The 19,075-nt window shown below is 42.1% G+C and overlaps 1 protein-coding gene across 1 annotated transcript; it reads right to left on the reverse strand.

Moving 5' to 3' along the window:
- Positions 1-3,471: 3,471 nt before the first annotated feature.
- Positions 3,472-19,063, reverse strand: LOC103375276 (fer-1-like protein 4; the record flags this gene model as incomplete). Its single annotated transcript, XM_008305505.1, has 22 exons — positions 3,472-4,168; positions 5,117-5,217; positions 5,620-5,930; positions 6,490-6,613; positions 6,848-6,965; positions 7,797-7,895; positions 7,980-8,065; positions 8,151-8,332; positions 8,775-8,929; positions 9,496-9,666; positions 9,747-9,874; positions 10,688-10,807; positions 10,907-11,041; positions 11,980-12,080; positions 12,326-12,365; positions 13,573-13,689; positions 13,814-13,926; positions 14,867-15,041; positions 16,318-16,479; positions 16,819-16,929; positions 17,964-18,137; positions 18,923-19,063. Coding segments are annotated over 22 exons (3,045 nt in total), but the record flags the coding sequence as incomplete, so codon positions are not given.
- Positions 19,064-19,075: the final 12 nt, after the last annotated feature.

Genomic DNA, 19,075 nt, shown 5'->3' on the forward strand with positions numbered 1-19,075 from the left:
GGTGCTGCTGCTGCTGCTGCTGCTGCTGGACCGGGCTGGACCGGGTCACGGCGGGCTGGACCGGGCTGGACCGGGACAGGCTCTCCGCTAAACACAATAGACGGAGCGCAGCAGACGCTCCAGTCAGCCGGCGGTGATAAAACACAGATAAATGTGAAATGTGGAGCCGGTGGACCGTCGGAGGAGAACCGGAGCCTCCAGCCCGCAGCACCGACACCGAACTGGGCTTCCTGGCGCTGATTGAGGCGCTAATTGATGCCGATTCCTGAGCGCAGCGAACAAAAGGTGATAAAATCCAGCAGATCACATCACTGAGAGAAACTCTGCTCCTGCAAACTACCGATCCGCCTCCGGTGCAGCGTCCTCAGCCGGCTGTCGGCGCGCAGCGGGCGGACAAAGAGCGGAGGAGCCGAGCGGGAGAACCGGAGCCTCCGGACACCGGCGCCGGCTTCAGACGAGAGGAGCAGCCCGGCCTGAGCGCCCCGCTGCGGCTTCCTGTCCGTCCATCTCCGGCTGCTGCTGCTTCTTTCTTTATTCAAACCGCATGGAGGAGAGGCGCGTTCACGGCGCACAGCGGCGGAGCCCCCCTCTGCCGCGGCGGCGCGCACTGCTGCCCGCGCACAGACGCACACTGGAAGCACTGGGAGCACTGGGAGAACTGGGAGGAGGAATGGGAAGACTGGGAGGAGGACTGGGAGGAGAACTGGGAGGACTGAGAGGAGGAATGGGAAGACTGGGCGGAGGACTGGGAAGACTGGGAGGAGAACTGGGAGGACTGGAAGGAGGACTGGGGGGATTGAGAGGAGGACTGGGAGGAGGACTGGGAGGAGGAATGGGAGGAGGACTGGGAGGACTGAGAGGAGGAATGGGAAGACTGGGCGGAGGACTGGAAGGAGGACTGGGAGGATTGGGAGGAGGACTGGGAGGATTAGGAGGAGGACTGGGAGGATTAGGAGGAGGACTGGGAGGAGGACTGGAAGAACTGGGAGGACTGGGAGGCTCCTGCAGGTCACACCTGCTGCTGCTGCTTAACTAAAGCACTTAAGCAGGAAGTTCAACGTTTCCAGTTTATTTCTTTGCCAAAAAAAAAAAAAAAAAGAAAAACATGTAAATAGGATTAAACTCTGAAAGCTCCATAATCTGAAAATCCCTTTTTATGGTTCTATTCAGACTCTTTATGTATGTAAGGAAAAAAAACCAACATGTAATTAATTTAATTCCTTTAATCCTCTCAACAGTTTGTTGCTCTTTTTACATTTTTACTCACATTTATTGAATTAACGTTTACATTTAAACGTTATTAAATATATTTCTTTTGGCCTGAAGCATCTAATTTAATGTATTAGGATTAATTTAACGGATCTATTAAAGGTCAAACGGTTGAACATCATGCCAACACTACAATATTTAATCATATTTATTTTGGAACCATGGGATCATATTGAACGAAATACGTATTGAAGACTTTTTTCAGTGTAGAATGACATAAACTGTAAAAAAGCAAAAATTAAAGTTGGCTTTCTTTGATCATTTAGAAAAAAATGAAGAAAGATGTTTCACCATGTTGAATGTATCTCCAACAATCTGTTCAGTGTTCCTGAGCCGTGCTGCATTTATTTATTGATCCAGTATCTTTTATTTTCCTCTCAGTCACCTGTGGGCGCTTGGTGAAAGAAAAAATGCAGCTTCGTCGATCAATTATTTTAGAAAATATTGTAAATATTGCCTTGAAAAGTCATCAGAGGTCTCATGCTTTTGCCTCAAAGTCAGTGAGTCTGTGTGGGAGGAGATTTGGTCTTTGTCTCAACATGAAGCAGCATCATCAGCGTCTCAGAGGAAACAATCAGAGTAAACGTCTGTAAACAAACCATTTCTAACTTCCTGAGGTTCAGACACGAGACGAGGACAAAGTCTGACAGCTGAGCTACTTCACATCTCATCACCTTCAAGTGTCAAGCACATGAAAGAAAATGTCATAAAGTGCCTTTAAGGCTCCCAAATGGGGAAAAAATAAAATAAAATAACTATTTTTATTTTGTTTTGTTTGTCCTAAAAAAAATGTGGAGGTGTAAAATAAAAGCTGTGAAAACATGACAACATTTATGTCAGCCTCTAAACACCCTCAACTACACAGTTATAACTAGTAAGAATTTAATTCAGTTTAAATGTAGAAACACAAGAACCAATAGCCATCCAGCTTTCTATAGCCCCGCCCCCTCACTGCTTCCAGGTGAACCAATCAGAATGAGCAGCTGCCTCACAGTCCACCAGGTTCATTTACTTTCTACAGCTGCTCCTGCTAAACTCTAAAATGTCTAAACCATAAGAAAAACTCACCAAATGTTCTGCTGTTAAAGTGAACACAAGAGTCTTCATGCACTCCCAGCATCTGATGAACTGAACACACAGCAGATTAACTGTTATTGATGGTAATGTCCCCACAACAGTAGTTGACCTTTTACATTAACTATAAGGTGCAAAAACAGAAGACTGACATTCTTAACGTTAGCATTCTGTCGCTAAGGTTAGCTTTGAGGGTATAGCCACATGTCTGAGCTCTGTGGAAACTTTAATTTCAACAAATAAACGAGGACTGGGCGGGTTACTGGGTTTTCATGCCACCTGTTGAACTTCAGTTTAGTCTAAACTCAGCTGCTGGTAGCTTCTCTCCTGCTCTCTGTGCTCACATAAACTGCATTTTAATACAGCAGAACTCACAACAAAGCTGTTCTCATTCACAGATTTTTCTGTTTCTGTTGTCAGACAGCAGAACGAGGATGAAAAAGTGACTGAAATTCATTCAGACGACATGTTAACCAGCAGCCACTTCATGTCTAAGCCGCTGCTTTGCAGCTAAAACACAGATTTTACAACGTCGTCTGACAAACTCTTCAAACACAGGAGTTAAGAATTTACAGATCTTTCGAGTAAAATGATCCTCAGATTGAAACTTAGAGGATAGAAAGTCCTGCTCTCACACACTCATTCATCTGTCAATAATAGAGAGTGTTCTTCCTGAAGGGGGCGGGGCCAGCAAACTAAAGCTAAACAGTCATGGAGAAATCAGCCTTCTATGTGGTGTTTGGAGCTAAAACACTGAAAACCACATTCTGGAGACATGAGAGACTTTAATTAATCTGCAGAAAACAAAGACAGTATGGAGCTTTAAATGCCACATTAACAACTGAGGACCAACCAAGGTCGTTGAGTCACATATAAGCTTATTCAGAAGAACCAAACAAGGACTTTTACTTGATAATTCAACTGCATCTTGCTACTGATACTCGTGTACTTTTACCAAAGTAGGATGTTTAACGCAGAACCTTTGCTGGTAGTGGAATGTTTTTGTATTGTTGTATTGGTTTGATTTGGTCAGACTGGTGAGCGAAATCCAGGTTTAAATATTACAAAAGTTTGATTATGCCTGAAACTGAGACATGAATAAGAGGACAAATAATCACAACGGAATCGTTGTTTGTAACTGATGTTAATATTTATGTGTCAGAAATAGAAGATAACGTTCAGATTAATCATTTTCAAACTGGTACAAATACAAACATTAACTTCATTGCTGAGTCAGTGCAAAATTAAACTAAAATATGAATGTATTTAAATATACTGACTTAATTTACATTTAGGATAAAAAAATATGACTACAAGCACAATCATAAAAAATAGACTCATTACAGTGGTTTGGGTCTCAGTGGAGGAAAGGTGCTGATTCTAATGTTACAGTCAAACACGATGAAAATGATGTAGTGTTAATATGAAGCTCAAATCTGAAGGAAAAAGTGTTCGCTCATCTGACAATAATTCAGATCCCTGAGAAGCACAACGACAGCGAGGATGCTGGGTAATGTAGTTCAGTCAGGCTGCATTAGATCACACAGATTTGTTCCACAGACATCAGCAGTAAATGTGACACTGATCAGTTCAGGATCAGAAACCTGAGACAGTCCGGGCGACGACGACTCTCCGCTGGTTTCTTCATCCTTTGACGATGAGGGCGGTGATCTGCTGAGGCATCGTGTAGACGAGGAGGACGAGGAACACCGCCAGGATGAGCAGGATGATCAGGGCGATGATGTACTTCTTGTATTTCCTCCAGATGAGGAAGATGAAGGTCTTCATCGGGTTGACGAACCAGGAGAAGTTGGTGGTGGGACGGCTGGAGAGACAACAGGAGACGGTTTAGACCAGTTTAAACCAGTTTACAACTGTTTACACCAGTTTACATCTGTTTACTTCAGTTTATTTATTTTTTTACACCAGTTTACACCAGTTTACGTCTGTTTATTCTTTTTTTTTTTTACACCAGTTTACACCTATTTACAACGGTTTTTATCTGTTTACACCTAAATATGCCAGATTACACCTGTTTACGTTTACACCTGTCTACTTCAGTTTCCACCTGTTTCCACCTGTTTACTCTTTTTTTTTTAACAACAGTTTACACCTGTTTACACAGGTTTACTGTTTTTTACACCAGTTACACCTGTTTTTACTACTGTACTTCTGTTTACACCAGTTCACACCTGTTTGTGCTAATTTACACAAGTTGACCCCTGTTTATACCACTTTTCACAGTTTACACCAACATACGCCTATTTATAGATTTTCAAACCTGATAACGGTTTACAACAGTTTACACCTGACGACAACAGTTTGTTCACACCTTTTCACGCCAGACACCAGAGTTTTGCTTTCACATTATGTTGTGCTACATTCCTGCTGATGTACAAATCTGTATCAAAACAGACAAAAACAGTCTTCAGCTGAATTCAGATCATCTCCTAGAGGCTGAATATAAATCAAATTGAGCTGAAAACTCCTCACTGGCTGAACAGCTGCTTATCTACAGACGCCAAAGTTTCCAGATGTTCCCTAAACGCCTCCCAGTCATTGTGCACAGAGAAGCTTCTAGTCTCCATCAGTTACTGCAGCAGCTCAGACAGTCAAATAAGGAGTTCTAATGTCAGATTTACCTGAAACCAGGTGGGTTTATCTACATGGACCGCTTTCTGTGAGCATCGACTGTGTTCATTTAATTGTGAGAAATCCAAATCATCCTAAATACTCCATAAACTGTGCGGCTCTGTATGTGTGTTAGCGTTACTTTGGTTTGTCCAGAGGTTCTGGCTCTTTGCGTCCTCGTCCCACAGGGTTTGCCTCGGCTTGTTCCAGCGGCACCAGCTGAAGCTCCGCCTCCACCTTCCCCTGCAGACAAACACAGCGTCAGCTCCACCATCAGCACTCAAACTGTAGTTTAGCCCACAATTAATATCTGCATTTGCATGGAAATTACAGTGGCAGGTTCTCAAATAATATTTCTTTTTCCTTTCTCCTTTCCTGTATAATTTGAGTGAATTATTCCAATAATAAGCAGCAAAGGTCTGGTTAAGGTGGGCTTCTGTTTTCTGTATTCAGCCGCGTTCAATGAAATTTGAAACATCAGTGAAACGGTTCTTAATAACCAAAACTTAAAGCAGCTGTTTCTGGTGTTTTTTGTTCCTATGTAATAATATTTGTTGAAAAAGGAGTCAAATAGTGAATCTCAAATTTTGTCTTAGTTTGTTGAGCAGCATTAGTTTGAGATCAACTTAGTGTTTCATTTTTTACCATTAACAGGAAAGTGTTGCCCAGACTGTCGGTGTACTGGATGTCCTCCTGTTTCAGTTGGCTTCTCTTGTTCTTGTTCTTCTTCTTCTTGCTTCCCTTCTTCTTCTTCTTCTTGGCCTCCTCCTTTTCCTTCTCCTCCCTCTCAAAGTCCTCGGCTGTCTTCAGCCGGATCAGCGGCCACCAGCCCTTCATCTTCTTGGCACGAAAGATGGAGAACCGAGGGCTGGCCCGATCCTTCGCCATCTCAATCGTGCACTTACCGGCAGACTTTGCCGGTCGCACCATGTCGCTGAGACGAAACTCGAGGGAGCCTGAAGGAGGAGGAGGAAGATTTCAGTATCATGAGCAGTGGTTTAGTGGTGAAACTGTTTCATGTCACGATGCTGCCTGAATGTCACATGAAAAAGAAGCTCAGGACTACAGTAAATGAGTAAAGCGGCCACACCTCTGTGCAAAATAATCTAAATTTCTGTGAATTTTCATTTCTGTGAAGCTCAGACAGTGTGAAGAACACTTCAGAACATCAACCTCTATGGACAAAATAAAACGTGTTGCTGTTGCAGAACAAAATCTCAAGGTTACGCTTTGCTAAAATGCATAAAAAGAAGCCTGATGAATGTTGGAGAACATTAAAGATAAACTTGTTGGGCTCAGATGGAGTCCAGATGTTTGGTGTGAACCTGACCAGGACGACCACAGTGGATGCATCGTCCTGACAGTGAAGAAGGAGGTGAGAGTGATGATGTGGATGTACGAGATGTAAAAGGTAATGAGGAGAGGATATTTATAGATACTCCATGAATGTCTGTGAATAAACCAAAGAACTGGCTGATAAACGTAAATACTGGATGATATTTGTGAGCGTCTTACCCAGGAAGTCATTGGCTGCGATGCGGTCGTAGTCCCAGACCTGCAGCGTCAAAACAGCTGGCTGACGAAACTCGGACTCCTCCAGAGAGAAGATGGACTCCTTCTTCTTATAAACTACCTCTTTCTGCAGGAGGAGAACCAAACTGAGAACATAAACCACTGGTACCACAACAGAGAGGCTGCTGGGTTCCACACAGCTACCAAACATCCCTGTTAGTGGTTAATGTGTGAATTTACCTGAGATAAATATTAAGAATTAAAATCCTGCAATACGACACGTAGTACATATCAGGTACAACACCGACATCACTGCTAACAACCACTAGCTGCAGCCTTGGAGGCACCAGAACGTTTGTACCTCAGTAGGAAGGTAGTCGAAGCGGAAAACAAATCTCCAGTTGAAGTTTCCTTCTCCGGTCAGAGAGTTAAAGTGGACGTCAGTCTCCTGTTTGTCTCCCTCCAGTCCTTTAATCCAGCTGCACGGAGAACACAACAGAACAGTGAACCCGCTAGAACTGGTTTGTTCCAACAGTGTTCTGAGGAAGTTCTTCAAAGCTCTGCAAATATCTTCAGCGGGAAGTTTTGATTTAGTTCTCAGAATGTTCTGCTTCAATGTAGGATAACTAAAGATGTTCTAACAATGTTTGACGATAACATTGTTAGACCATAATGTCCTAATGATCTCAGAACCAAGTGTTGGACTGAGAACGTTCCCTCCTCTGTTATCATGTACCATTGTCACATACTGTGAGAACATCTCACAGATTCTATGTGTTCCCTCAACAACATCCCCAAAACATCCTTTGAACATTGCAGGTAGAATGTTCCTCCTTCGTTAATATATCACATTACAAGAACATCCTAAAAGGAGAACCTTCTCTGTTTGTTCATTGGGGAAATGTTTTATAGAAGAAGGTTCTATAATATGTTCCTGCAACAACATGCCCAAAACCTCCTCAAAACACTGTATGAAGAATGTTCCACCTTTATCATGATGTCATATCACAGGAGCATCTGACAAAAGTGATCTAAAGCCTTGATTTGAGAACCTTCCTGCTTTGTTATCAAACATAATCTGTGTTCCTGACAACGTCCTAAAACGTTACATTAACTTCATAGGAACATTATTAGACACTAAAATATTCCTGAAATGTTCTCTAATGTTGTGGGAACGTTCTATGCCAGCTGTGGAACCTTCACAGTCAAAAGGAGAACAAAGAACAACCTGAGTCGATGGTTCTGATCCAATCAAACTGGACTGAGTCTGTAGTAAAAATGTAAAAACCGTCAGTACGAGTGACTCGGACCCTTTGACGTAGATGTCGGAGGACGGGTCGCCTGTGAACGGGTTGACGTCGTCCAGAAACACGTCATCGGTGTTCCAGATGATCACCCGCAGCTCGTACCTGTCACCATGGAAACAACAACAAAGATATCCTTAGAACTCTGTCCTTGTTCTGTGGTTCTGTACCAACAGTGTGGTGACGTACTGTTCGGGGAGGCGGGGCTTTATGTCCACAGCAGGCGGAGCTGGAACGTCGGTGGGGAACATGTCCACCCACATGTGAAGGTAACCCTGCAGCATGAAGATACCCACATTGTTAACGACGTCTAGTTGCAGCAGCAGCAGCGTGTTCTCCTGAACGTGGTGCGGTGGTTACCTGCGGCAGGCCAAGGCTGCTCTGGTTCTGCAGAGACCGGATCTCCACGTGCTCTGGCACCAGAGGGATGGCTCCAGGGAGGAACTCGTTCATCTCCCCCCAGCGCTGCAGCACGCTCAGGGCGGAGTGCTGCTCCATCTCTGCCTCCTCCTCCAGAGAACGTTCGTTCTTCTTCAGCAGAACTGACAACATGGACAACAACATGGTAAGCAACAAGAGCAGCCAGAAACAACAACAACATGGACAACAACAAGGTCAGCAACAAGAACAACAAGAAGCAACAACAACATGAACAACAAAAACAACAACATGGACAGCAAGAAACAACAAGAACAACAACAAGGACAACATGGACAGCAAGAACAATAATAAAGACAACATCAAGAACAACAACAAGAACAACAAGAAACAACATGGACTAAAACAACAAGGACAACAAGAACACTGATGTTAGAGCTGCTCAGGCCTTTTTTAGACACGAGATGTGTAACACTGCTGCCTTATCAATCAGTTACAGACTGATCACTATTTCCATCAGTCAGAGGTTCACAATCCTTTACTTATTGTCTAGGTGAGTCTGGTTGCATCTATCTGTCCGTCCGTCCATCCGTCTGTCTGTCCTACCTTCAGGTATTGCGTCTGGTGGTATTTTGAAGATCTTGTTGAGGACTTTGACTTCATGCGGTCGATACTCTGGAGACGGGATGCCGTTCTTCCTGCAGAGCTCAGCCAAGATGGTGGACGGCTTCTTAGCATCGCGCCACATGTTGTAACCGTCACTGTGGAGAGAAGCAGGAAGTGATTCAAAGATCAGCAGACCGTATAATCAGAAGTAACAGTGAATACATCTGGGATTGATAAGTAGAATTCTCATGAAGGAAAAGGACCTGATAATTGGACATTTGCAGGTACTTTTATCTCCACCCTGGAAGAGCTCCTACAGAGATGTTTCTTGTACCGTTTATTAGAAAATGATTTTTCCACTGAGTGAATAATGTAGAAGATGATCCTGGTATCAGATGTAGGTAAGAATGATCCTTTTATTGTCTAGAACTTGTTCTGACCAACCACCATCACACATGCTGATATGATCCTTGAAAGTTTACCCAGAATGCACTTTGTAAAGGTTTCTCTGGAGAATTATCAGGAAACAGAAACACAGAACCTCTGAAGCTAAAACTTTGCATGACTTCATATTGTAGATAAAGAATCAGCTGATTCTGAGGAGGTCCGGGGGAACTTTAACCAGATTTATCAGATGTTATGTGGAATAAGCCCATTCTAATTCGTCACAGTTCTGGTACTAATATGTTGTAGTACTGATGCTGTAAGGTGTGGTACTGACGTGTCGTAGTACAGAGCCAGGCCGCAGGAGGCTCTGTGTCGGCTGTAGAACCGGTTCTCCAAGTCGACCCGTGTCTCGCCGATAACGTCATCGGCGCCGACGAGATCGTGGTCCATAACCGTGACAACCAGCTCGGTCTCCAGCGGGAACGACACCGTGAGTTCAAACACCCTGAAACGCAGAAGGACCGTCGGTTAAACAGAGTCAGAACCAGCTGGGCAGACAGCTGGACGGGTTCTATCGGTACTGACTCTCCGAAGGTCGGGTTCAGCTGTTTGGGGATGTATCGGTCTTTGGTGTCCAGACTTTGCTCTCCAACCTGGACCACGAGGTACGGGTCGGCTTTACCGTTCGGGTCTGTGGGAGCCAAGCTGGTGGCCTGTAGAACACAGAGACAGTGGAACCAACAGTAGAACACAAAGAAAGACAGTGGAACCAACAGTAGAACACGAACAGAAACAGTAGAACCAACAACAGAACACGAACTGGGTTTAACTGCCAGCATGTTTGAAAGCATTTATCTAAAAATAAAAATCCCCAAAATGACTTCATTTATCAGCCAGAAACTGTGAAAACTTCTTAAAAAACCCAACCAGTGTTCAACTGTCCAACACTCTGAATATGTGACATGCAGTTGGGTTGGAATTGTCACAATCCATTGAAATCACTTTATTCTACATGTCTCACTAAAAAATTCACCAAAAATAAAATGTTTGCTCTGCTTAAATTCTGGAAAAAATAAATAAATAAAAATTCTGTGCTCCATGACGTATCCATGAAGCCATTCGTGGCTCAGCTGTAATTTGTGGGTGAACTTCAGGCAGTGTTTCCACAAAGCAGAAAGGAGACAAATACTTTTTAAAAAAACTAATAAATAAAAATGGATAAAGTTAAATATCTTTAGTATGTAGAGCCACCATCTTTCCAGTAACACCTGAGGACCTTTGGAAACATATCATACATGTTGATTCCAGTTGACTTCATTTTTTGTACAAATAAATAATTAAAAAAAACACACGGTGGAGAAAAATGAGACAGGAGTAAAGAAACAACCAGAAGCTGTTGGAGCTCAGAGGGTGTAATAACCTTCAGCCCGACATAATTCAGCTCTGGGTATGAATGTATATCTGGTTCAGGCATCAAAATGCTGTTGTCTAAAACCTCAGACTGCTGATGGGAGTAAATCCGGTACCTTGACGACGTAAACTCGGACCAAGACTTTGATGGGCGTGTTTTTGGGGATTCCGTTGGTGATCTGACACTGAGTGTCCTCGGTGTCCTCTGGATCGATGGGATAAACCAGGAAGGAGCCCTGAAGGACAGAGAGTCAGGAATGATGAAGAACATCTAACAGGCAGACAGACAGACAGACAGACAGACAGACAGACAGACAGACAGAAGGCAGGCAGACCTTGTATTTTCCCATCAGCCTCTCCTCATCGTCCTCCTCGTAGTCCTCGCTGCTCGCTCGGCCTTTATACAGAGGAAACGTCTGCAGCCAGTCCTGGAACTGATGGAACTCAGACTCCAGGTCGCCTCCGTACAGCTGAACACAAACCAGGAGAAAGCTCTAAAATCTTCTCCACATACTAGATACAGCTAGAATTTTAAGTTCCGGAAACATCCTGAGAAGGTTCTGTTAGTAGAGTTTTCTTATAGTTCCCTAAATGTTCTTCTTACAGGCAGGATGACTAAAGACGCTCTAAAAATGTTTGATGATTGTTAGACCGTTGCACCCGAGCGTTCTCAAAACTGAATGTAGAACTAAGAACCCTTTTATTTTGTTATGATAGAACATTGTGGCGACGTTCCACTGATTCCATAATGTGTTCCCTCAACGTCGTCCTCAGAAGGTTTCAGGCAGAATGTTCCACTTTTGTTAACATGTCACGTTACTGGAACATTTAATGAAGAACGTTTTATAATTCGAGGTTATGATAAACGTTTTTATAAATGTTGTGTTGAGAACATCCTTCCTTTATTGTCATCGTGGAAATGTTTTGTAGAAGAACGTTCCATAATGTGTTCCCTCAACAAAATGGGAAGAAAATTCCACTTTTCTTAATATGTCACAAACAAATTATATAAACTTTGTGTATAAAAAAACGTTTTGTCGCCTGAGGCCTCAATAACATCTAGAAAACATGTTTTGAAAGTTGGTTTGAGAACGTTCCTCCTTCGTTATCATGGAACATAATCTGTGTTCCTCATTTAAAACATTCTATTAACTTTATATCGAGTTACTGGTAGTACTGTGATAACAAAGGAGGAACGTTCTCAAACTAACATTCAAAAAGTGTCTTCCAGGCGTTATCGAGGCGTCAGATGATTTTTAAAGGACGTTCTTGTGGAACATATTTGCCTGCACATGAAGTTCAGATGGTTCACGTGTCTCTGTGGTTGTCGGCCTTGTTGTCAAATCTGTTTTTCGTTTCTTTTTTCTAAGAGAACTCTGAAGCTGCGATGATGGTCATGATCTCCCACCTTCAGCGTGGCAATCTTCTTTCGTTTGGGAGGTTCGATCTCCACCACCACCACCTCCTCCTCCTCCTCCTCGATGTTCGCCATCGTCAGATTGGCTCCATCTGTACGAAGAACAAAACTTTATCAGTTTGTTGATCTGGACGACACTCGAACGTGTCGGCATCGTGTCTAAATAAGCGCTCTGCTCACTTTTTGGTAAAAGTCCGGGCAGTGATCTTACTCAGTCGGACAGAGTAGCAGAAAACAAAACACACATCTAGTGGACACGAGAGGAACCGCAGCTAAACATACCAACGTAAAATATGCATCATTATGGCTGAAATGTGACAGAAGGAGTTAACTGTACCTGACTCAGCTTGTTCCTCCATCTCCTCCTTCTCAGCAGCCTGCAGGCAGCAAACACCAAAGAAGTCATCGATTACAGCAGTTATTGTTTTATTTAGAGCGAAAATATGGACATTTTTAGTGGTTTAATTAAAAGTTGTTTTCTTTATTCGGAATTTACAGGAACACGTTGCAAATATGACAGAAAAAAATTAAACTTTTATTCCAATTATGGTTTCACTTAAAAATCTAAAATCTAAAACATGCCAGCAGGTTTGAGATATGAATGAAAAATGCAACAGGAGCAAATAAACAGCCAGAAGCCGCTGCTTGGAGTTCAGAGTGTTAATTGCTATAAAACTATAAGATTAAATAGTTCTAACAAAAATATCCTGTTGCTTCATAAGAATGCCTTAAATCTGGCTGTTGTTTTTTTTTTTAATTAAAAAAGAAAAGAATTACAGGATCTATGGAAGGCAAAAAGAAACACCTGTTTATTTATTTCCATGTTAAATTAATTTAATTGAACTTCACATTTCCAAACATGTTCTTTGTGTGTAAAGTCTGTAGAGTTATCCTTCATTCAAAGTTTTAATTCACCTCTACTCATGTCTTGATTTTTAATTTATATCTGCATTAGTCTGTCTCAACCTCAAAACTCGGGAAAGTTATCTTTAAAAATGACTAAACTGGCACCATTTAATAGTCAGAAAACTGTAAAAACAGAAAGAACCAGATTTTGAACATTTCAGCTGTATTTAAAGTAATTATGTGTAACCAATCTTCAGCTAGAAAATGTGACATTTAATCAAAATCATTCTTTTTAAAATTTGACCAAAAAAAATTAAACATTTGCATAAAACAAACATGTTCTTTGCCCTTCATTCAAAGTTTTAATTTATTTCTACTCATGTCTTTGTTTTCTCTCTGAACCCCAAAACCCACTGGCGAGTTGGAGGGCATGCTATGTTTAACACCATTTATCAATCAGACAGTGTGGAGACGCGAAGAATCAGATGTTGAACATTTCAGCAGTGAACTAATCATACAATTATGACATTTCATTAAAATCACTTTATTCTGTGTATCTTATTCATAAATTTGACAAAAAATTAAAGTTTGCTTCAGAGAAACATGTTTTTTGAAGTGTAAAATCTGCAGAATGACCCTTTATTTAAAGTTTTATTTTATCTCTAATCATGTCTTTGTTTTTAATTCATTATCTGCATTATTATTAAACACTTTAATCTTCATATTTCGGAGTCTGACCTGCCTCTCCAGCTCCTCCAGGGACGCGTAGTATTTGGACCACCAGTCCAGCTCCTCCTTCTCCGGCGCCTCCTCCTCCAGCTCCTCTCCGTTCTTCATCAGCTTCTTCAGAGGCGCCTGCACCAGTTCATTTAAATCAGTCAGCAAAGTGCACATCAGCTCGTTTTTTACATATTTTAAATCTGATTAACAGCTTCAGATGAGTGTCTCCAGCACTCTGGGGAGGGATTGATCTACTCACATTGACCAGCTTGATGGGGTTGATGGGGATCTTGGACTGATTGACCGTCAGACCGCTGAGTCCGATGTTCTTCATCGACATCAGAGGGTTCATCTTCACCGAGTTCTGTCTCACTGCAGAGACAAACAGAAGAAGAGCGTCCAGAAAACAACGAGTGCCATCAGAGAACTTTTCTCTCAGAAACATGACGTCAGACTCAATCAAGAAACTTCAGTTAATTCTCACTTCTAGTTTTAATTAATAACAGATCAGCTCAGTTAGTTATTAGACGCTCGACAGCAGGGTTCTGGACACTTCACATAGAATCAGACTTTATTGAAAGCAAGAAGCAATATGTTGAATTTGCTTTATGATGACAACTCATGAGATTAGATTTAACTTCATTGTTGTTGCACAGAGACAAAAAAAATGCAGTTGAGCATCCAACCAGAAGTACAAAAAAAAAAAAAAAAACCCAGTAAAGCGCAGCTATATTTGGAGAAATCCACAAATCTGTTCTACTTGGGTTTGGTTTATTAAGTAATATTTCAGTTTTTGTGGTCTTTAGAAGCCATTTTGTTCTGATTTATTTCTGTTTTTATATACATGTGCACGTTACTTCTATTTTCCTTTTATTTCTTACTAAAGAGACTTACAAATCAACTTCACTAAATGTGAACAACTTTCTTCATAAATCCTTTACTTTCAATTAATAGTTGTTTTAATCTGTGGTATGAGTTGAGCAGACCGGACTGTTCTGCAGTGACGCTGCTGTTTTAATTCACAGACTCATGATGTGGCCTCAAAGACGACATGTGCGCTTGTCGGACGTCATGAAGTGGCACCGAAGACTTTGTCATGGTGCCTCTTCACCAGCTAAATCACTACAGTTCTCTCTGCTTGCCAACATTACCTGCCTGCCTCCCTTTACAGCATCAAACAGTAAAACACTCCACCTGGTGGTGCAGCCAAGTACTACAGCTAATCGTCAACACCTGTATTAGTGTATTATCAGGACTGGATTTGACTTGGATTGAATCTGAGCCATCGAACTTGATCTTGTCTCGTTCTAACCTTTTGGCTTCGGTTCCTCCTCTTCCTCCTCCGGCTCCCTTTCGAGCTCCCGGGGGCCATAGTTCATGAGGTTCTGGACCACATGACACCCGACCAGAGCAAGTTGACCGAACGCCCGATGCTCCACCACGAACACCGTCAGAGGAGGATGGAGGTAAGACTGCTCCGGCAGCTCCTGGTAGAACCGAACCCAAACAGAACAAACAGGAGAACAGGTGGTTTTGTTGTGTCTCTGTTCTGTATGAACACAACGGAGAACATTCTGCAAAGTTCTACTGGTATTATCAGTGGGAAGTTTTCTTTTAGTTGCCAGAATGCTGTTTTTCAAGATAGAATAACTGAAGATGTTCTAAATATGTTTAGTGACAACATTCTTAAATCGTTATGTCTTTATGTTCTCAACGCTGAATGTTACACCGAGAACGTTCTTACTTTGTTATCATGGCACATTTTGAGAAATTGCGGAAACGTTCTATAGATTCTATAATGTGTTCCCTGAAACGTCCTTAGAACATTGCCAGAATGTTCTACCTTTGGTAATGTACCACATTTATAAAGAACGTTCTGTCATCTGAAGTCTCCATAACATCTTTGAATATTGATTTGAGAACATTCTACCTTAGTCATCATTGTGGAAATGTTTTTTAGAAGAATATTCTATACTGTGTTCCCTCAGCAGCATCAATATAAAATACAAACTATTGTACCATTTATATATGACATTATGAGGACGTTATAATACGTTCTGTACAAATAAAAAGAAACATTCTGTGGTCTGAGGCCTCGACAACATCAGGAAAACATTTTTTGAATGTTGGTTGGAGGACGTTCTTCCATTGTTACCATGAGAGGAGAACATTCCTCAACAACATCTCAAAAACGTCCTCAGAACATTGGAGGCAGAATGTTCTACCTTTAATAATATATTACAGAACAGGAACATCTAAAAAAGACATTCTGTAGAGACTCAGAGGACTTCACAACACATTGAAAACTTTCCTGAATGTTGGTCTGAGAACATCCTTCCTTTGTTATCAAGAACTTTCTGTAATTTGTTCCCTCGATAACATCCTTAAAACATCCTCAGAACCTTGCAGGCACAATGTTCCACCTTTCTTAACATGTCACATCACAGGAAATAATCTGAAGCCTTCATAACTTTTGAAAAACTTTTTTTGTATTTTAGTTCGGGAACGTTCCTCCTTTGTAATCATGGAACATCGTCCGTGTTCCTGACAGCTTCCTCTAAATGTTGACTGTAAAACGTTATATCAACTTCACAGGAACATTACTGGAACATATTTTTTCAGGAACATTCTTTGAACATTTGATTAAAATGTCTTCTTTAAAAAATGACTAAAACCAGGTAGGTAGCGTTAACTAATGTTGTGACAACGTTCCCTTTCGGTTGGGTTAGTAACTATAACTCGTAGCCGTCAACGGGAACTGACCACGTCGATGTAGCGGACCACCTCTTTGAAGTTTGGGTGAACCTGGTAGTTCTCGACCTCCTCAGACTCCAGCTGTCGTCCGGCACACTCCACCCTCACCAGGGGGCGCTCCACCTCAAACAGCTGCACCCGCTTCAGCTCCCGAAGACCCCAGAACAGCACCTGAACACACCACAGACAGAACAGCGTCCTACACTGGACAGAAAGGATTTGAGGCTTGTGTGAGACCTGTTTTATGAGGTGCAGCTGTTATCTTGTGGGACTTTTGGAGTTAATACTCGGGATGTTGATGATTGTCCATTAATCGATTAGTTTATGTTCATTTCTACTCGTAGATTCTGTTTAACCAATTAAAAACAACACATTAACCGATAAGGCAAGTCAAAACATGCATTGCACATGATCTGTAGTGTCTGTCGTGTCTTTCAGGCCAAAAAACAAACACAAAACACACCTAAAGCATGACAACAGAGTGTTGGTGTTTGTCTGAGTGAGTGCAACCTCGATCCTGAAGGTCTTCATAACCGGTCGGACTCCTTCTGGGATGACGTAACATCTCTGTTCGTCCATGTAGGTCAGCTCATGAGGGTCCACGCTGCTGGGGAGGCAGGGCTGCAGAGGACAGGATGTTCTGGTTCACTGACCACACTTAGCATGCATACTGTGCTTTTGTGTTTAGGTTAAAGGATCATTGTTGTTTATCACAACTCTGACCCTATTTTAGTAGTTTGGTCCATGTTTTCTACTTTCAGTGACCAAGTTAATCAGTGTGATTGGTCAACAGAGGATCAGACAGGCTGGACGCAAACCAACAGATATGTAGATAAACCACTAGATCAAACAGCTGAGCAACAATCTAAGAAAACAGTGGTTCACACAGGTACAGTAAGTGTAGTACAGTATAAAATAGAAGCCACTGGGCTCCTGTGTCATATCGCTTACATGTCAAATAATTCAACGTTGCATCAGCGTTTAATAACTGCATTGTTTTTTAAGTTGAAAAACAGGATAGTTTTTGTTTTTGTTTCTTATAAACAAACAAAAACAAATATTTTAGAAAAGACTACATTGAAAATTACAGCACTAAAGAAACTGAATACAACAAAAGCGAATCCAGCTGTTATCACCGAAACTAAACTGAGTCCAGCTGTGATTTCCAATCAGTCTAACTGCTTGAACATGGTTCTAAAATGAGCTGTGAACAGCAGAACCTTCTCAGTTGTGGACCTATGAGCTGTGTCTATGTCTGCATCATGGCTCCACATGGAGAAGAACTGAACAGAGGAACTGAAAAATCTGACTGTGGGACTTCACAAAGATGGAAAATGATTCAGGAAAATAAACTAAAAACCAGTGAAGCCCAGCGTGAGCAGTAACCAGGAGGTCTAGAAGGAGCCATAGTAGCTCTATCGCATCGTCCTGACAGTGAAGAAGGAGGTGGAGGTGATGGTATGAGGCTGCATCAGAGCAAAAGGTGTTGATGACATTTATAAATGAATGTCTGAGGATATAAACCAGAACACTGTCTGACTAGACGACTCCCAGTCTGCAGACAAGAACGCTCTTATTTTCTATCTTTTCAAGTGTAAACACAGAGACACTGACTGATTGATTGATCGACTGTTTAGTTGATTGACAGATGTCACCTCTCCAAATCCAGAGTAGTCCAGTTCAATGAGCTCGAAGGCTCCCAGCAGCTCTCCAGCAGGAATCCTGCCCATGCTGATGTCATAGAAGTGGAGGCTGGGCTTCCTGTAGAACAACTCGACCGGTTTGAACTGAGGCTCAGCGTAAGCTCGACCCAGAGGCTTCGGACTGCCCTGCACACATAGATGGAACAGGTATGGAGGTAATTAAAAGAACACTGCAGCCAGAATGTTCCAGCATTTGTTACTATGTCACATTACAGGAACGTCCTTTAAAGAACGTTCTGTCATCTGAGGTCTAAATAACATCCTGAAAGCATTTTCTAAATGTTGTATTGAAAACATTCTTCCTTCATCATCATTGCGGAAATGTTTTATCGAAGAACGTTCTATAATCTGTTCCCTCAACAAAAAGGCAAAATGTTCCACCTCACATACAGGAACGTTCTAAAAACGTTCCGCCATCTAAGGCCTCGATAAAATCTGTGTTTCAGATGGGTTTTTTGAGAGTTGTTTTGAGAACGTTCTTCCTTTGTTATCATTATGTTTTATAGAAGAATGTTCGAGACTATGTTTCCTCAACAACATCATCAGAACATCCCCAGAACACTGTGGATGAACGTTCCACCTCTGGTCATCCGCAGTGTTCTGGGGATGTTCTGATGATGTTGTTGAGGAACACTGAACACTGCAGATGAACGTTCCACCTCTGTTCATATATCGCAATACAGTAACGTTTTATAAAAATAATCAGAGGCCTCGATAACATCTGGAAAACATTCTTGGGATGTTAGTTTGAGAACGTTCCTCCTTTGTTATCATGGAACATACTCTGTGTTCCTGACAACTTCCTCTGAAAGTTGATGTTAATTTTACAAGAACATGATTGGACATGTTCTTAAACTGATTTAAAAGCTCAGGGGTGACGTTGTGGGAACGTTCCCTGCAGGCTGGGTTACCACGGTGTCGTGGTCGTAGATGCTGATGATGACGAGCGGCGGGTCCCTCTGCAGCTCCTCCATGGTTCCCTCCAGCAGAACCCTGTCGAACAGCAAACACTCGCTCCAGGTGGGAGACAGAGTGTCGGACAGCACCTGAACACAACACACAGC

This window comes from Stegastes partitus, unplaced genomic scaffold (assembly GCF_000690725.1).
Source record: "Stegastes partitus isolate 25-593 unplaced genomic scaffold, Stegastes_partitus-1.0.2 Scaffold2526, whole genome shotgun sequence".
NCBI classification, from domain to species: Eukaryota; Metazoa; Chordata; class Actinopteri; family Pomacentridae; genus Stegastes; species Stegastes partitus.